This window comes from Rhinoderma darwinii, chromosome 6 (genome assembly GCF_050947455.1).
Source record: "Rhinoderma darwinii isolate aRhiDar2 chromosome 6, aRhiDar2.hap1, whole genome shotgun sequence".
NCBI classification, from domain to species: Eukaryota; Metazoa; Chordata; class Amphibia; order Anura; family Rhinodermatidae; genus Rhinoderma; species Rhinoderma darwinii.
Genome location: NC_134692.1, coordinates 145,925,974 through 145,943,409, shown reverse-complemented (window position 1 = coordinate 145,943,409; position 17,436 = coordinate 145,925,974). Strand labels below are relative to the sequence as shown.

General features: G+C 42.6%; 1 protein-coding gene across 1 annotated transcript in view; it reads left to right on the top strand.

Annotated features, from left to right (window-relative positions):
- The window catches only part of LOC142656090 (very long chain fatty acid elongase 4-like), a 54,359-nt gene that overhangs the window by 13,218 nt on the left and 23,705 nt on the right, over nucleotides 1-17,436 (top strand). Inside the window, exons 2-4 of the mRNA XM_075830960.1 lie at nucleotides 12,873-12,939; nucleotides 13,811-13,998; nucleotides 16,761-16,841. Coding sequence (XP_075687075.1) covers nucleotides 12,882-12,939; nucleotides 13,811-13,998; nucleotides 16,761-16,841 — 327 coding nt within the window. The 5' untranslated portion in view covers nucleotides 12,873-12,881. The remainder of the gene's footprint in view (nucleotides 1-12,872; nucleotides 12,940-13,810; nucleotides 13,999-16,760; nucleotides 16,842-17,436) is intronic.

Genomic DNA, 17,436 nt, shown 5'->3' with positions numbered 1-17,436 from the left:
TGATATCAGCCGCTCCTCTTATATCACTCCAGTACTATTATATCCTCCAGAGACATGACATCATATGTGTGACTGATATCAGCCGCTCCTCTTATATCACTCCAGTACTATTATATCCTCCAGAGACATTACATCATATGTGTGACTGATATCGGCCGCTCCTCTTATATCACTCCAGCACTATTCTATCCTCCAGAGACATTACATCATATGTGTGACTGATATCAGCCGCTCCTCTAATATCACTCCAGCACTATTATATCCTCCAGAGACAATACATCATATGTGACTGATATCAGCCGCTCCTCTTATATCACTCCAGTACTATTATATCCTCCAGAGACATTACATCATATATGTGACTGATATCAGCCGCTCCTCTTATATCACTCCAGTACTATTATATCCTCCAGAGACATGACATCATATGTGTGACTGATATCGGCCGCTCCTCTTATATCACTCCAGTACTATTATATCCTCCAGAGACATTACATCATATGTGTGACTGATATCGGCCACTCCTCTTATATCACTCCAGTACTATTATATCCTCCAGAGACATTACATCATATGTGTGACTGATATCAGCCGCTCCTCTTATATCACTCCAGCACTATTATATCCTCCAGAGACATTACATCATATGTGTGACTGATATCAGCCGCTCCTCTTATATCACTCCAGCACTATTATATCCTCCAGAGACATTTACATCATATGTGTGACTGATATCAGCCGCTCCTCTTATATCACTCCAGCACTATTCTATCCTCCAGAGACATTACATCATATGTGTGACTGATATCAGCCGCTCCTCTAATATCACTCCAGCACTATTATATCCTCCAGAGACAATACATCATATGTGACTGATATCAGCCGCTCCTCTTATATCACTCCAGCACTATTCTATCCTCCAGAGACATTACATCATATGTGTGACTGATATCAGCCGCTCCTCTAATATCACTCCAGCACTATTATATCCTCCAGAGACAATACATCATATGTGACTGATATCAGCCGCTCCTCTTATATCACTCCAGTACTATTATATCCTCCAGAGACATGACATCATATGTGTGACTGATATCGGCCGCTCCTCTTATATCACTCCAGTACTATTATATCCTCCAGAGACATTACATCATATGTGTGACTGATATCAGCCGCTCCTCTTATATCACTCCAGTACTATTATATCCTCCAGACATTACATCATATATGACTGATATCAGCCGCTCCTCTTATAACACTCCAGTACTATTATATCCTCCAGAGACATTACATCATATGTGACTGATATCAGCCGCTCCTCTTATAACACTCCAGCACTATTATATCCTCCAGAGATATTACATCATATGTGTGACTGATATCAGCCGCTCCTCTTATAACACTCCAGCACTATTATATCCTCCAGAGACATTACATCATATGTGTGACTGATATCAGCCGCTCCTCTTATAACACTCCAGCACTATTATATCCTCCAGAGACATTACATCATATGTGTGACTGATATCAGCCGCTCCTCTTATATCACTCCAGCACTATTATATCCCCCAGAGACATTACATCATATATGTGACTGATATCAGCCGCTCCTCTTATATCACTCAAGTACTATTATATCCTCCAGAGACATTACATCATATATGTGACTGATATCAGCCGCTCCTCTTATATCACTCCAGTACTATCATATCCTCCAGAGACATTACATCATATGTGACTGATATCAGCCGCTCCTCTTATAACACTCCAGTACTATTATATCCTCCAGAGACATTACATCATATGTGTGACTGATATTAGCCGCTCCTCTAATATCACTCCAGCACTATTATATCCTCCAGAGACAATACATCATATGTGACTGATATCAGCCGCTCCTCTTATATCACTCCAGTACTATTATATCCTCCAGAGACATGACATCATATGTGTGACTGATATCGGCCGCTCCTCTTATATCACTCCAGTACTATTATATCCTCCAGACATTACATCATATATGACTGATATCAGCCGCTCCTCTTATAACACTCCAGTACTATTATATCCTCCAGAGACATTACATCATATGTGACTGATATCAGCCGCTCCTCTTATAACACTCCAGCACTATTATATCCTCCAGAGATATTACATCATATGTGTGACTGATATCAGCCGCTCCTCTTATAACACTCCAGCACTATTATATCCTCCAGAGACATTACATCATATGTGTGACTGATATCAGCCGCTCCTCTTATAACACTCCAGCACTATTATATCCTCCAGAGATATTACATCATATGTGTGACTGATATCAGCCGCTCCTCTTATAACACTCCAGCACTATTATATCCTCCAGAGACATTACATCATATGTGTGACTGATATCAGCCGCTCCTCTTATATCACTCCAGTACTATCATATCCTCCAGAGACATTACATCATATGTGACTGATATCAGCCGCTCCTCTTATAACACTCCAGTACTATTATATCCTCCAGAGACATTACATCATATGTGTGACTGATATCAGCCGCTCCTCTTATATCACTCAAGTACTATTATATCCTCCAGAGACATTACATCATATATGTGACTGATATCAGCCGCTCCTCTTATATCACTCCAGTACTATCATATCCTCCAGAGACATTACATCATATGTGACTGATATCAGCCGCTCCTCTTATAACACTCCAGTACTATTATATCCTCCAGAGACATTACATCATATGTGTGACTGATATCAGCCGCTCCTCTTATAACACTCCAGTACTATTATATCCTCCAGAGACATTACATCATATGTGTGACTGATATCAGCCGCTCTTCTTATATCACTCCAGTACTATTATATCCTCCAGACATTACATCATATGTGACTGATATCAGCCGCTCCTCTTATATCACTCCAGTACTATTATATCCTCCAGAGACATTACATCATATGTGTGACTGATATCAGCAGCTCCTCTTATATCACTCCAGTACTATTATATCCTCCAGACATTACATCATATGTGTGACTGATATCAGCCGCTCCTCTTATATCACTCCAGCACTATTATATCCTCCAGAGACATGACATCATATGTGTGACTGATATCAGCCTCTCCTCTTATATCACTCCAGTACTATTATATCCTCCAGAGACATTACATCATATGTGTGACTGATATCAGCCTCTCCTCTTATATCACTCCAGCACTATTATATCCTCCAGAGACATTACATCATATGTGACTGATATCAGCCGCTCCTCTTATATCACTCCAGTACTATTATATCCTCCAGAGACATGACATCATATGTGTGACTGATATCAGCCGCTCCTCTTATATCACTCCAGCACTATTATATCCTCCAGAGACATTACATCATATGTGACTGATATCAGCCGCTCCTCTTATATCACTCCAGTACTATTATATCCTCCAGAGACATTACATCATATATGTGACTGATATCAGCCGCTCCTCTTATAACACTCCAGTACTATTATATCCTCCAGACATTACATCATATGTGTGACTGATATCAGCCGCTCCTCTTATATCACTCCAGCACTATTATATCCTCCAGAGACATTACATCATATGTGACTGATATCAGCCGCTCCTCTTATATCACTCCAGTACTATTATATCCTCCAGAGACATTACATCATATGTGACTGATATCAGCCGCTCCTCTTATAACACTCCAGTACTATTATATCCTCCAGACATTACATCATATGTGTGACTGATATCAGCCGCTCCTCTTATATCACTCCAGCACTATTATATCCTCCAGAGACATTACATCATATGTGACTGATATCAGCCGCTCCTCTTATATCACTCCAGTACTATTATATCCTCCAGAGACATTACATCATATGTGACTGATATCAGCCGCTCCTCTTATATCACTCCAGCACTATTATATCCTCCAGAGACATTACATCATATGTGACTGATATCAGCCGCTCCTCTTATATCACTCCAGTACTATTATATCCTCCAGAGACATTACATCATATATGTGACTGATATCAGCCGCTCCTCTTATAACACTCCAGTACTATTATATCCTCCAGACATTACATCATATGTGTGACTGATATCAGCCGCTCCTCTTATATCACTCCAGTACTATTATATCCTCCAGAGACATTACATCATATGTGTGACTGATATCGGCCGCTCCTCTTATATCACTCCAGCACTATTCTATCCTCCAGAGACATTACATCATATGTGTGACTGATATCAGCCGCTCCTCTAATATCACTCCAGCACTATTATATCCTCCAGAGACATTTACATCATATGTGTGACTGATATCAGCCGCTCCTCTTATATCACTCCAGCACTATTCTATCCTCCAGAGACATTACATCATATGTGTGACTGATATCAGCCGCTCCTCTAATATCACTCCAGCACTATTATATCCTCCAGAGACAATACATCATATGTGACTGATATCAGCCGCTCCTCTTATATCACTCCAGCACTATTCTATCCTCCAGAGACATTACATCATATGTGTGACTGATATCAGCCGCTCCTCTAATATCACTCCAGCACTATTATATCCTCCAGAGACAATACATCATATGTGACTGATATCAGCCGCTCCTCTTATATCACTCCAGTACTATTATATCCTCCAGAGACATGACATCATATGTGTGACTGATATCAGCCGCTCCTCTTATATCACTCCAGTACTATTATATCCTCCAGAGACATTACATCATATGTGTGACTGATATCGGCCGCTCCTCTTATATCACTCCAGCACTATTCTATCCTCCAGAGACATTACATCATATGTGTGACTGATATCAGCCGCTCCTCTAATATCACTCCAGCACTATTATATCCTCCAGAGACAATACATCATATGTGACTGATATCAGCCGCTCCTCTTATATCACTCCAGTACTATTATATCCTCCAGAGACATTACATCATATATGTGACTGATATCAGCCGCTCCTCTTATATCACTCCAGTACTATTATATCCTCCAGAGACATGACATCATATGTGTGACTGATATCGGCCGCTCCTCTTATATCACTCCAGTACTATTATATCCTCCAGAGACATTACATCATATGTGTGACTGATATCGGCCACTCCTCTTATATCACTCCAGTACTATTATATCCTCCAGAGACATTACATCATATGTGTGACTGATATCAGCCGCTCCTCTTATATCACTCCAGCACTATTATATCCTCCAGAGACATTACATCATATGTGTGACTGATATCAGCCGCTCCTCTTATATCACTCCAGCACTATTATATCCTCCAGAGACATTTACATCATATGTGTGACTGATATCAGCCGCTCCTCTTATATCACTCCAGCACTATTCTATCCTCCAGAGACATTACATCATATGTGTGACTGATATCAGCCGCTCCTCTAATATCACTCCAGCACTATTATATCCTCCAGAGACAATACATCATATGTGACTGATATCAGCCGCTCCTCTTATATCACTCCAGCACTATTCTATCCTCCAGAGACATTACATCATATGTGTGACTGATATCAGCCGCTCCTCTAATATCACTCCAGCACTATTATATCCTCCAGAGACAATACATCATATGTGACTGATATCAGCCGCTCCTCTTATATCACTCCAGTACTATTATATCCTCCAGAGACATGACATCATATGTGTGACTGATATCGGCCGCTCCTCTTATATCACTCCAGTACTATTATATCCTCCAGAGACATTACATCATATGTGTGACTGATATCAGCCGCTCCTCTTATATCACTCCAGTACTATTATATCCTCCAGACATTACATCATATATGACTGATATCAGCCGCTCCTCTTATAACACTCCAGTACTATTATATCCTCCAGAGACATTACATCATATGTGACTGATATCAGCCGCTCCTCTTATAACACTCCAGCACTATTATATCCTCCAGAGATATTACATCATATGTGTGACTGATATCAGCCGCTCCTCTTATAACACTCCAGCACTATTATATCCTCCAGAGACATTACATCATATGTGTGACTGATATCAGCCGCTCCTCTTATAACACTCCAGCACTATTATATCCTCCAGAGACATTACATCATATGTGTGACTGATATCAGCCGCTCCTCTTATATCACTCCAGCACTATTATATCCCCCAGAGACATTACATCATATGTGTGACTGATATCAGCCGCTCCTCTTATAACACTCCAGTACTATTATATCCTCCAGAGACATTACATCATATATGTGACTGATATCAGCCGCTCCTCTTATATCACTCAAGTACTATTATATCCTCCAGAGACATTACATCATATATGTGACTGATATCAGCCGCTCCTCTTATATCACTCCAGTACTATCATATCCTCCAGAGACATTACATCATATGTGACTGATATCAGCCGCTCCTCTTATAACACTCCAGTACTATTATATCCTCCAGAGACATTACATCATATGTGTGACTGATATCAGCCGCTCCTCTTATAACACTCCAGTACTATTATATCCTCCAGAGACATTACATCATATGTGTGACTGATATCAGCCGCTCTTCTTATATCACTCCAGTACTATTATATCCTCCAGACATTACATCATATGTGACTGATATCAGCCGCTCCTCTTATATCACTCCAGTACTATTATATCCTCCAGAGACATTACATCATATGTGTGACTGATATCAGCAGCTCCTCTTATATCACTCCAGTACTATTATATCCTCCAGAGACATTACATCATATGTGACTGATATCAGCCGCTCCGCTTATATCACTCCAGTACTATTATATCCTCCAGAGACATTACATCATATGTGTGACTGATATCAGCCGCTCCTCTTATATCACTCCAGCACTATTATATCCTCCAGAGACATGACATCATATGTGTGACTGATATCAGCCTCTCCTCTTATATCACTCCAGTACTATTATATCCTCCAGAGACATTACATCATATGTGTGACTGATATCAGCCTCTCCTCTTATATCACTCCAGCACTATTATATCCTCCAGAGACATTACATCATATGTGACTGATATCAGCCGCTCCTCTTATATCACTCCAGTACTATTATATCCTCCAGAGACATGACATCATATGTGTGACTGATATCAGCCGCTCCTCTTATATCACTCCAGCACTATTATATCCTCCAGAGACATTACATCATATGTGACTGATATCAGCCGCTCCTCTTATATCACTCCAGTACTATTATATCCTCCAGAGACATTACATCATATATGTGACTGATATCAGCCGCTCCTCTTATAACACTCCAGTACTATTATATCCTCCAGACATTACATCATATGTGTGACTGATATCAGCCGCTCCTCTTATATCACTCCAGCACTATTATATCCTCCAGAGACATTACATCATATGTGACTGATATCAGCCGCTCCTCTTATATCACTCCAGTACTATTATATCCTCCAGAGACATTACATCATATGTGACTGATATCAGCCGCTCCTCTTATAACACTCCAGTACTATTATATCCTCCAGACATTACATCATATGTGTGACTGATATCAGCCGCTCCTCTTATATCACTCCAGCACTATTATATCCTCCAGAGACATTACATCATATGTGACTGATATCAGCCGCTCCTCTTATATCACTCCAGTACTATTATATCCTCCAGAGACATTACATCATATGTGTGACTGATATCAGCCGCTCCTCTTATAACGCTCCAGTACTATTATATCCTCCAGAGACATTACATCATATATGTGACTGATATCAGCCGCTCCTCTTATATCACTCCAGTACTATTATATCCTCCAGAGACATTACATCATATGTGACTGATATCAGCCGCTCCTCTTATATCACTCCAGCACTATTATATCCTCCAGAGACATTACATCATATGTGACTGATATCAGCCGCTCCTCTTATATCACTCCAGTACTATTATATCCTCCAGAGACATTACATCATATATGTGACTGATATCAGCCGCTCCTCTTATAACACTCCAGTACTATTATATCCTCCAGACATTACATCATATGTGTGACTGATATCAGCCGCTCCTCTTATATCACTCCAGTACTATTATATCCTCCAGAGACATTACATCATATGTGTGACTGATATCGGCCGCTCCTCTTATATCACTCCAGCACTATTCTATCCTCCAGAGACATTACATCATATGTGTGACTGATATCAGCCGCTCCTCTAATATCACTCCAGCACTATTATATCCTCCAGAGACAATACATCATATGTGACTGATATCAGCCGCTCCTCTTATATCACTCCAGTACTATTATATCCTCCAGAGACATGACATCATATGTGTGACTGATATCGGCCGCTCCTCTTATATCACTCCAGTACTATTATATCCTCCAGAGACATTACATCATATGTGTGACTGATATCGGCCACTCCTCTTATATCACTCCAGTACTATTATATCCTCCAGAGACATTACATCATATGTGTGACTGATATCAGCCGCTCCTCTTATATCACTCCAGCACTATTATATCCTCCAGAGACATTACATCATATGTGTGACTGATATCAGCCGCTCCTCTTATATCACTCCAGTACTATTATATCCTCCAGACATTACATCATATATGACTGATATCAGCCGCTCCTCTTATAACACTCCAGTACTATTATATCCTCCAGAGACATTACATCATATGTGACTGATATCAGCCGCTCCTCTTATAACACTCCAGCACTATTATATCCTCCAGAGATATTACATCATATGTGTGACTGATATCAGCCGCTCCTCTTATAACACTCCAGCACTATTATATCCTCCAGAGACATTACATCATATGTGTGACTGATATCAGCCGCTCCTCTTATAACACTCCAGCACTATTATATCCTCCAGAGACATTACATCATATGTGTGACTGATATCAGCCGCTCCTCTTATATCACTCCAGCACTATTATATCCCCCAGAGACATTACATCATATATGTGACTGATATCAGCCGCTCCTCTTATATCACTCAAGTACTATTATATCCTCCAGAGACATTACATCATATATGTGACTGATATCAGCCGCTCCTCTTATAACACTCCAGTACTATTATATCCTCCAGAGACATTACATCATATGTGTGACTGATATCAGCCGCTCCTCTTATAACACTCCAGTACTATTATATCCTCCAGAGACATTACATCATATGTGTGACTGATATCAGCCGCTCTTCTTATATCACTCCAGTACTATTATATCCTCCAGACATTACATCATATGTGACTGATATCAGCCGCTCCTCTTATATCACTCCAGTACTATTATATCCTCCAGAGACATTACATCATATGTGTGACTGATATCAGCAGCTCCTCTTATATCACTCCAGTACTATTATATCCTCCAGACATTACATCATATGTGTGACTGATATCAGCCGCTCCTCTTATATCACTCCAGCACTATTATATCCTCCAGAGACATGACATCATATGTGTGACTGATATCAGCCTCTCCTCTTATATCACTCCAGTACTATTATATCCTCCAGAGACATTACATCATATGTGTGACTGATATCAGCCTCTCCTCTTATATCACTCCAGCACTATTATATCCTCCAGAGACATTACATCATATGTGACTGATATCAGCCGCTCCTCTTATATCACTCCAGTACTATTATATCCTCCAGAGACATTACATCATATATGTGACTGATATCAGCCGCTCCTCTTATAACACTCCAGTACTATTATATCATATGTGTGACTGATATCAGCCGCTCCTCTTATATCACTCCAGCACTATTATATCCTCCAGAGACATTACATCATATGTGACTGATATCAGCCGCTCCTCTTATATCACTCCAGTACTATTATATCCTCCAGAGACATTACATCATATGTGACTGATATCAGCCGCTCCTCTTATATCACTCCAGCACTATTATATCCTCCAGAGACATTACATCATATGTGACTGATATCAGCCGCTCCTCTTATATCACTCCAGTACTATTATATCCTCCAGAGACATTACATCATATATGTGACTGATATCAGCCGCTCCTCTTATAACACTCCAGTACTATTATATCCTCCAGACATTACATCATATGTGTGACTGATATCAGCCGCTCCTCTTATATCACTCCAGTACTATTATATCCTCCAGAGACATTACATCATATGTGTGACTGATATCGGCCGCTCCTCTTATATCACTCCAGCACTATTCTATCCTCCAGAGACATTACATCATATGTGTGACTGATATCAGCCGCTCCTCTAATATCACTCCAGCACTATTATATCCTCCAGAGACAATACATCATATGTGACTGATATCAGCCGCTCCTCTTATATCACTCCAGTACTATTATATCCTCCAGAGACATGACATCATATGTGTGACTGATATCGGCCGCTCCTCTTATATCACTCCAGTACTATTATATCCTCCAGAGACATTACATCATATGTGTGACTGATATCGGCCACTCCTCTTATATCACTCCAGTACTATTATATCCTCCAGAGACATTACATCATATGTGTGACTGATATCAGCCGCTCCTCTTATATCACTCCAGCACTATTATATCCTCCAGAGACATTACATCATATGTGTGACTGATATCAGCCGCTCCTCTTATATCACTCCAGCACTATTATATCCTCCAGAGACATTTACATCATATGTGTGACTGATATCAGCCGCTCCTCTTATATCACTCCAGCACTATTCTATCCTCCAGAGACATTACATCATATGTGTGACTGATATCAGCCGCTCCTCTAATATCACTCCAGCACTATTATATCCTCCAGAGACAATACATCATATGTGACTGATATCAGCCGCTCCTCTTATATCACTCCAGTACTATTATATCCTCCAGAGACATGACATCATATGTGTGACTGATATCGGCCGCTCCTCTTATATCACTCCAGTACTATTATATCCTCCAGAGACATTACATCATATGTGTGACTGATATCAGCCGCTCCTCTTATATCACTCCAGTACTATTATATCCTCCAGACATTACATCATATATGACTGATATCAGCCGCTCCTCTTATAACACTCCAGTACTATTATATCCTCCAGAGACATTACATCATATATGTGACTGATATCAGCCGCTCCTCTTATAACACTCCAGTACTATTATATCCTCCAGAGACATTACATCATATATGTGACTGATATCAGCCGCTCCTCTTATATCACTCCAGCACTATTATATCCTCCAGAGACATTACATCATGTGTGACTGATATCAGCCGCTCCTCTTATATCACTCCAGTACTATTATATCCTCCAGACATTACATCATATATGACTGATATCAGCCGCTCCTCTTATAACACTCCAGTACTATTATATCCTCCAGAGACATTACATCATATATGTGACTGATATCAGCCGCTCCTCTTATAACACTCCAGCACTATTATATCCTCCAGAGACATTACATCATATGTGACTGATATCAGCCGCTCCTCTTATAACACTCCAGTACTATTATATCCTCCAGAGACATTACATCATATGTGACTGATATCAGCCGCTCCTCTTATAACACTCCAGCACTATTATATCCTCCAGAGATATTACATCATATGTGTGACTGATATCAGCCGCTCCTCTTATAACACTCCAGCACTATTATATCCTCCAGAGACATTACATCATATGTGTGACTGATATCAGCCGCTCCTCTTATATCACTCCAGTACTATTATATCCTCCAGAGACATTACATTATATGTGTGACTGATATCAGCCGCTCCTCTTATAACACTCCAGTACTATTATATCCTCCAGAGACATTACATTATATGTGTGACTGATATCAGCCGCTCCTCTTATAACACTCCAACTCTGTTATGATCTCTGGACTGTCGTAATAGTCCTAGATTCAGGTAGAGGTCTACTAATCCCCAACACATTAAGGGCTTATTCAGACAAAGTAAAATACGTCCGTGCAGCGCGTGTGATTTTCACGCGCCTCACACGCACCTATATTAGTCTATGGGGCAGTGCAGACTGTCAGTGATTTTTGTGCAGTGTGTGTCCGTGTGTCCGCTGCGTAAAACTCACGACATGTCCGATATTTGTGCATTTTTCGCACATCACGCACACATTGAAGTCAATGGGTGCGTGAAAATCACGCGCACCACACAGGCACTTCCGTGGGGCGCACGTGATTCGCGCAACAGCCGTAAAAACTATGAATGTAAACAGAAAAGCACCACGAGCTACAAACAGAGTGTCATAATGATGGCGGCTGCGCGAAAATCTTGCAGCCGCGCACCATATGATCATGACATACGGAGGTGTTAAGTGCCTTTTAGCGCCGGCATAAAACGCCATGTTTTTTGCGTGAGCAAAACGCACACGCTCGTGTGAATCCGGCCTCACTGTGAAGCAGGAGAGGCATCAATTTAGCGTCAGTCAGCTGCACTAAAGCACTGATTTATTGTAATGGTTCCTTTGTAAAAAGGTAAAATCTTGCTGAGACTTGCAGTCCTCCTCTGTAGCCGGGAGTAGTGTCTGGTTGCACTGGAGGGTCTTCCAGGAGTGGACTGGAATCTTGTATAGGGGCGGGTGGTATAGCGGGATGTATATAATGTGCGCAAGGTGAGATATGATCTGTAAATATGAAGTGTCGGGTAATGTTTGTGTCTCAGCGATTTACCGTCAGTTTGTAGAGCGCACGATCTGCTGATATTGGTTCTCGGATGCAGCGCTCCAGTTACTGCTCCTCATTATAGGGACTTGTAGGGACTTTCTGGGTCAGTGCTGGGAATTGTGTGTGTGTTCCAGGTCTGCAGGATGGGGTCCACGTGGGAGGCAGCACAAGAATTCTACATCTGGGCCCTGGAGAATGGAGGTAAGAAAATGAGACGCCCCTCCGGGTGACAGCGCTCAGACTGCCCCTCCTAGTGTAGGGTGACCTGATGTCCGCTCCTCCCACTCTGGGTGATGTAGAGGGAGGAGTTATAAGTCCCTCCCACTCTAGGGCACGACAGTCTTCACATTTGGGTCGTGACTTTGGTTTGTAACAGAAGTAACAGCGCAGCTGAATCCGCCCCACGCCGGGTCCCCTGACTTACAATATGGAAAGTGCTGAATCCGGGTGTGAACATGCCCTAAAACTGACGGCTCCGGGGCACAGACTCTACTGGAGAAGACTGGTGAGAGCTGTGGGGTGGTGGATCTCGCTGGGATCATTTCTGCTCCTCCCACTTTGGGGTGACATACAGACTGCCGCTCGGCTGGGGGTGACCCTACGATGTGGGTAACATTCCTTCTTGTAGAAACTGTGGGTGGGATCCTCCAGCTCACCTTGAATGCAGGTTCTTTGCGCTCTGCGCCTGGATCTCCGTGACAGGAAAAACAAAAAAATAGAGGATCCAGCGCAATCAGTTAAAATAGAACATTGTTCCAATTTTATTTTGAGTCATTTAAAACAAGATCGGTCCCGAGTGTAATACTTAGAGATAGATAGGTGCCTACGCGTTTCAGACGCACACCACGTCCTTCCTCATGGCTTGAGGAAGGACGTGGTGTGCGTTGAAACGCGTAGGCACCTATCTATCTATCTATCTCTAAGTATTACACTCGGGACCGATCTTGTTTTAAATTACTCAAAATAAAATTGGAACAATGTTCTATTTTAACTGATTGCGCTGGATCCTCTATTTTTTCGTTTTTCCTATTCCTTCTTGTACTTCATGTCCCGGCTCTCCTGTTATTTGCAGACAGCCGCACGGATCCCTGGCTTCTCGTTTACTCGCCCGTCCCTGTGATCCTGATCTTTGCCGTCTACCTCATTTTTGTGGCCCTAGGACCCAAACTAATGGAGGGGCGGGAACCCTTCACCCTGCGCTCCGTCCTCCTGATCTATAACCTGGCGCTGGTGGTGCTGTCGGTCTATATGTTTTATGAGGTGAATCTACTCTTTATCTGGAAGATCTGAACATCTATATACTCCACCCTGATGTAGATGGACCCTCTCCCTCCATGCCACGCTTTATATATCCACATCTATCACACCTGAGCTTCTATATACTCCACCCTGATGTACACTGACCCTCTCCCTCCATGCCACGCTTTATATATCCACATCTATCACACCTGAGCTTCTATATACTCCACCCTGATGTACACGGACCCTGTCCCTCCATGCCACGCTTTATATATCCACATCTATCACACCTGACCTTCTATATACTCCACCCTGATGTAGATGGACCCCCTACCTCCATGCCACGCTTTATATAACCACATCTATCACACCTGACCTTCTATATACTCCACCCTGATGTACACGCACCCTCTCCCTCCATGCCACGCTTTATATATCCACATCTATCACACCTGAGCTTCTATATACTCCACCCTGATATACACGGACCCACTCCCTCCATGCCATGCTTTATATATCCACATCTATCACACCTGACCTTCTATATACTCCACCCTGATGTACACGGACCCTGTCCCTCCATGCCACGCTTTATATAACCACATCTATCACACCTGAGCTTCTATATACTCCACCCTGATATACACGGACCCTCTACCTCCATGCCACGCTTTATATATCCACATATATCACACCTGAGCTATATACTCCACCCTGATATACATGGACCCTCTCCCTCCATGCCATGCTTTATATAACCACATATATCACACCTGAGCTTCTATATACTCCACCCTGATGTACACGGACCCTGTCCCTCCATGCCACGCTTTATATAACCACATATATCACACCTGAGCTTCTATATACTCCACCCTGATGTACACGGACCCTCTCCCTCCATGCCACGCTTTATATAACCACCTATCACACCTGAGCTTCTATATACTCCACCCTGATGTACACGCACCCTCTCCCTCCATGCCATGCTTTATATATCCACATCTATCACACCTGACCTTCTATATACTCCACCCTGATGTACACGGACCCTCTACCTCCATGCCACGCTTTATATATCCACATCTAACACACCTGAGCTTCTATATACTCCACCCTGATGTACACGGACCCTCTCCCTCCATGCCACGCTTTATATAACCACATCTATCACACCTGACCTTCTATATACTCCACCCTGATGTAGACGGACACTCTCCCTCCATGCCACACTTTATATAATCACACCTGAGCTTCTATATACTCCACCCTGATGTACACGGATCCTCTCCCTCCATGCCACGCTTTATATAACCACATATATCACACCTGACCTTCTATATACTCCACCCTGATGTACACGCACCCTCTCCCTCCATGCCACGCTTTATATATCCACATCTAACACACCTGAGCTTCTATATACTCCACCCTGATGTACACGGACCCTCTCCCTCCATGCCACGCTTTATATAACCACATCTATCACACCTGACCTTCTATATACTCCACCCTGATGTAGACGGACACTCTCCCTCCATGCCACACTTTATATAATCACATCTGAGCTCCTATATACTCCACCCTGATGTACACTGACCCTCTCCCTCCATGCCGTGCTTTATATAAGCACATCTATCACAGCTGAGCTTCTATATACTCCACCCTGATATACACGGACCCTCTCCCTCCATGCCACGCTTTATATATCCACATATATCACACCTGAGATTCTATATACTCCACCCTGATGTACACGGACCCTCTCCCTCCATGCCACGCTTTATATAATCACACCTGACCTTCTATATACTCCACCCTGATGTAGACGGACCCTCTCCCTCCATGCCACGCTTTATATAACCACATCTATCACACCTGACCTTCTATATACTCCACCCTGATGTAGACGGACACTCTCCCTCCATGCCACACTTTATATAATCACACCTGAGCTTCTATATACTCCACCCTGATGTACACGGATCCTCTCCCTCCATGCCACGCTTTATATAACCACATATATCACACCTGACCTTCTATATACTCCACCCTGATATACACGGACCCTGTCCCTCCATGCCACGCTTTATATAACCACCTATCACACCTGAGGTTCTATATACTCCACCCTGATATACACGGACCCTCTCCCTCCATGCCACGCTTTATATAACCACATCTATCACAGCTGAGCTTCTATATACTCCACCCTGATATACACGGACCCTCTCCCTCCATGCCATGCTTTATATAACCACATATATCACACCTGAGCTTCTATATACTCCACCCTGATATACATGGACCCTCTCCCTCCATGCCATGCTTTATATAACCACCTATCACACCTGACCTTCTATATACTCCACCCTGATATACACGGACCCTCTCCCTCCAGGCCACGCTTTATATAACCACATCTATCACAGCTGAGCTTCTATATACTCCACCCTGATATACACGGACCCTCTCCCTCCATGCCATGCTTTATATAACCACATATATCACACCTGAGCTTCTATATACTCCACCCTGATGTACACGGACCCTCTCCCTCCAGGCCACACTTTATATAACCACATCTATCACAGCTGAGCTTCTATATACTCCACCCTGATGTACACGGACCCTCTCCCTCCATGCCACGCTTTATATAACCACATATATCACACCTGAGCTTCTATATACTCCACCCTGATGTACACGGACCCTCTCCCTCCAGGCCGCGCTGTTCATGACTTCTCCTGAGCTCCACACATCTTCTTGTGATTTTTCCTCAGTTCCTGGTGACGTCGGTGCTGGCGGGGTACAGCTATTTCTGCCAGCCGGTGGACTACACGAACAGTGATCTGGGCCTGCGGGTGAGTGACGTCTGTTATACAATATTATAGTGGTGGAGCCCACAAAAAAAAAATCACAGACAATCTGTCATGCACTGGATGCCCCCAACATTCCTCTGATGATTGACAAGAGGAGTCACCAGAGGAACTTTAGTAAAGGTGTCACAGAACCGGTCATGTGACCTCTCCTGGCCAATCCGCTGAGAAGGACGCATTGATTTACATGCACCGCACACTCACTTGTAGCTCCCCCGTCAGGAGTTACAGACCTGACCCTCCTTGTATTCTAATTACATCTACTACAGAATCTGCCGCAGAATTATCCCCCCTCCCGTTCACTTCAATGGAAGTTCCGGACACAATCCGCTCGAAGATCGGGCAGGACGCTTCATTTTCCCGCTAGCTGAAAAAATCATTGAAATGAATGGGAGGTGGAATCCGCCACAAATATTCCGCCGTGTGAACAGGGACTAAAGGGCATTTTAATCTCTGACTCATTTTTTAGATCCACACCTTATACTATAGTAATAACTAGTCATCTATTACTACTGACAACCAGCCTGTATATCATGTGAGAGAGGTTGTCACAGCCCCGCCCCCTGTACTGACATCACTG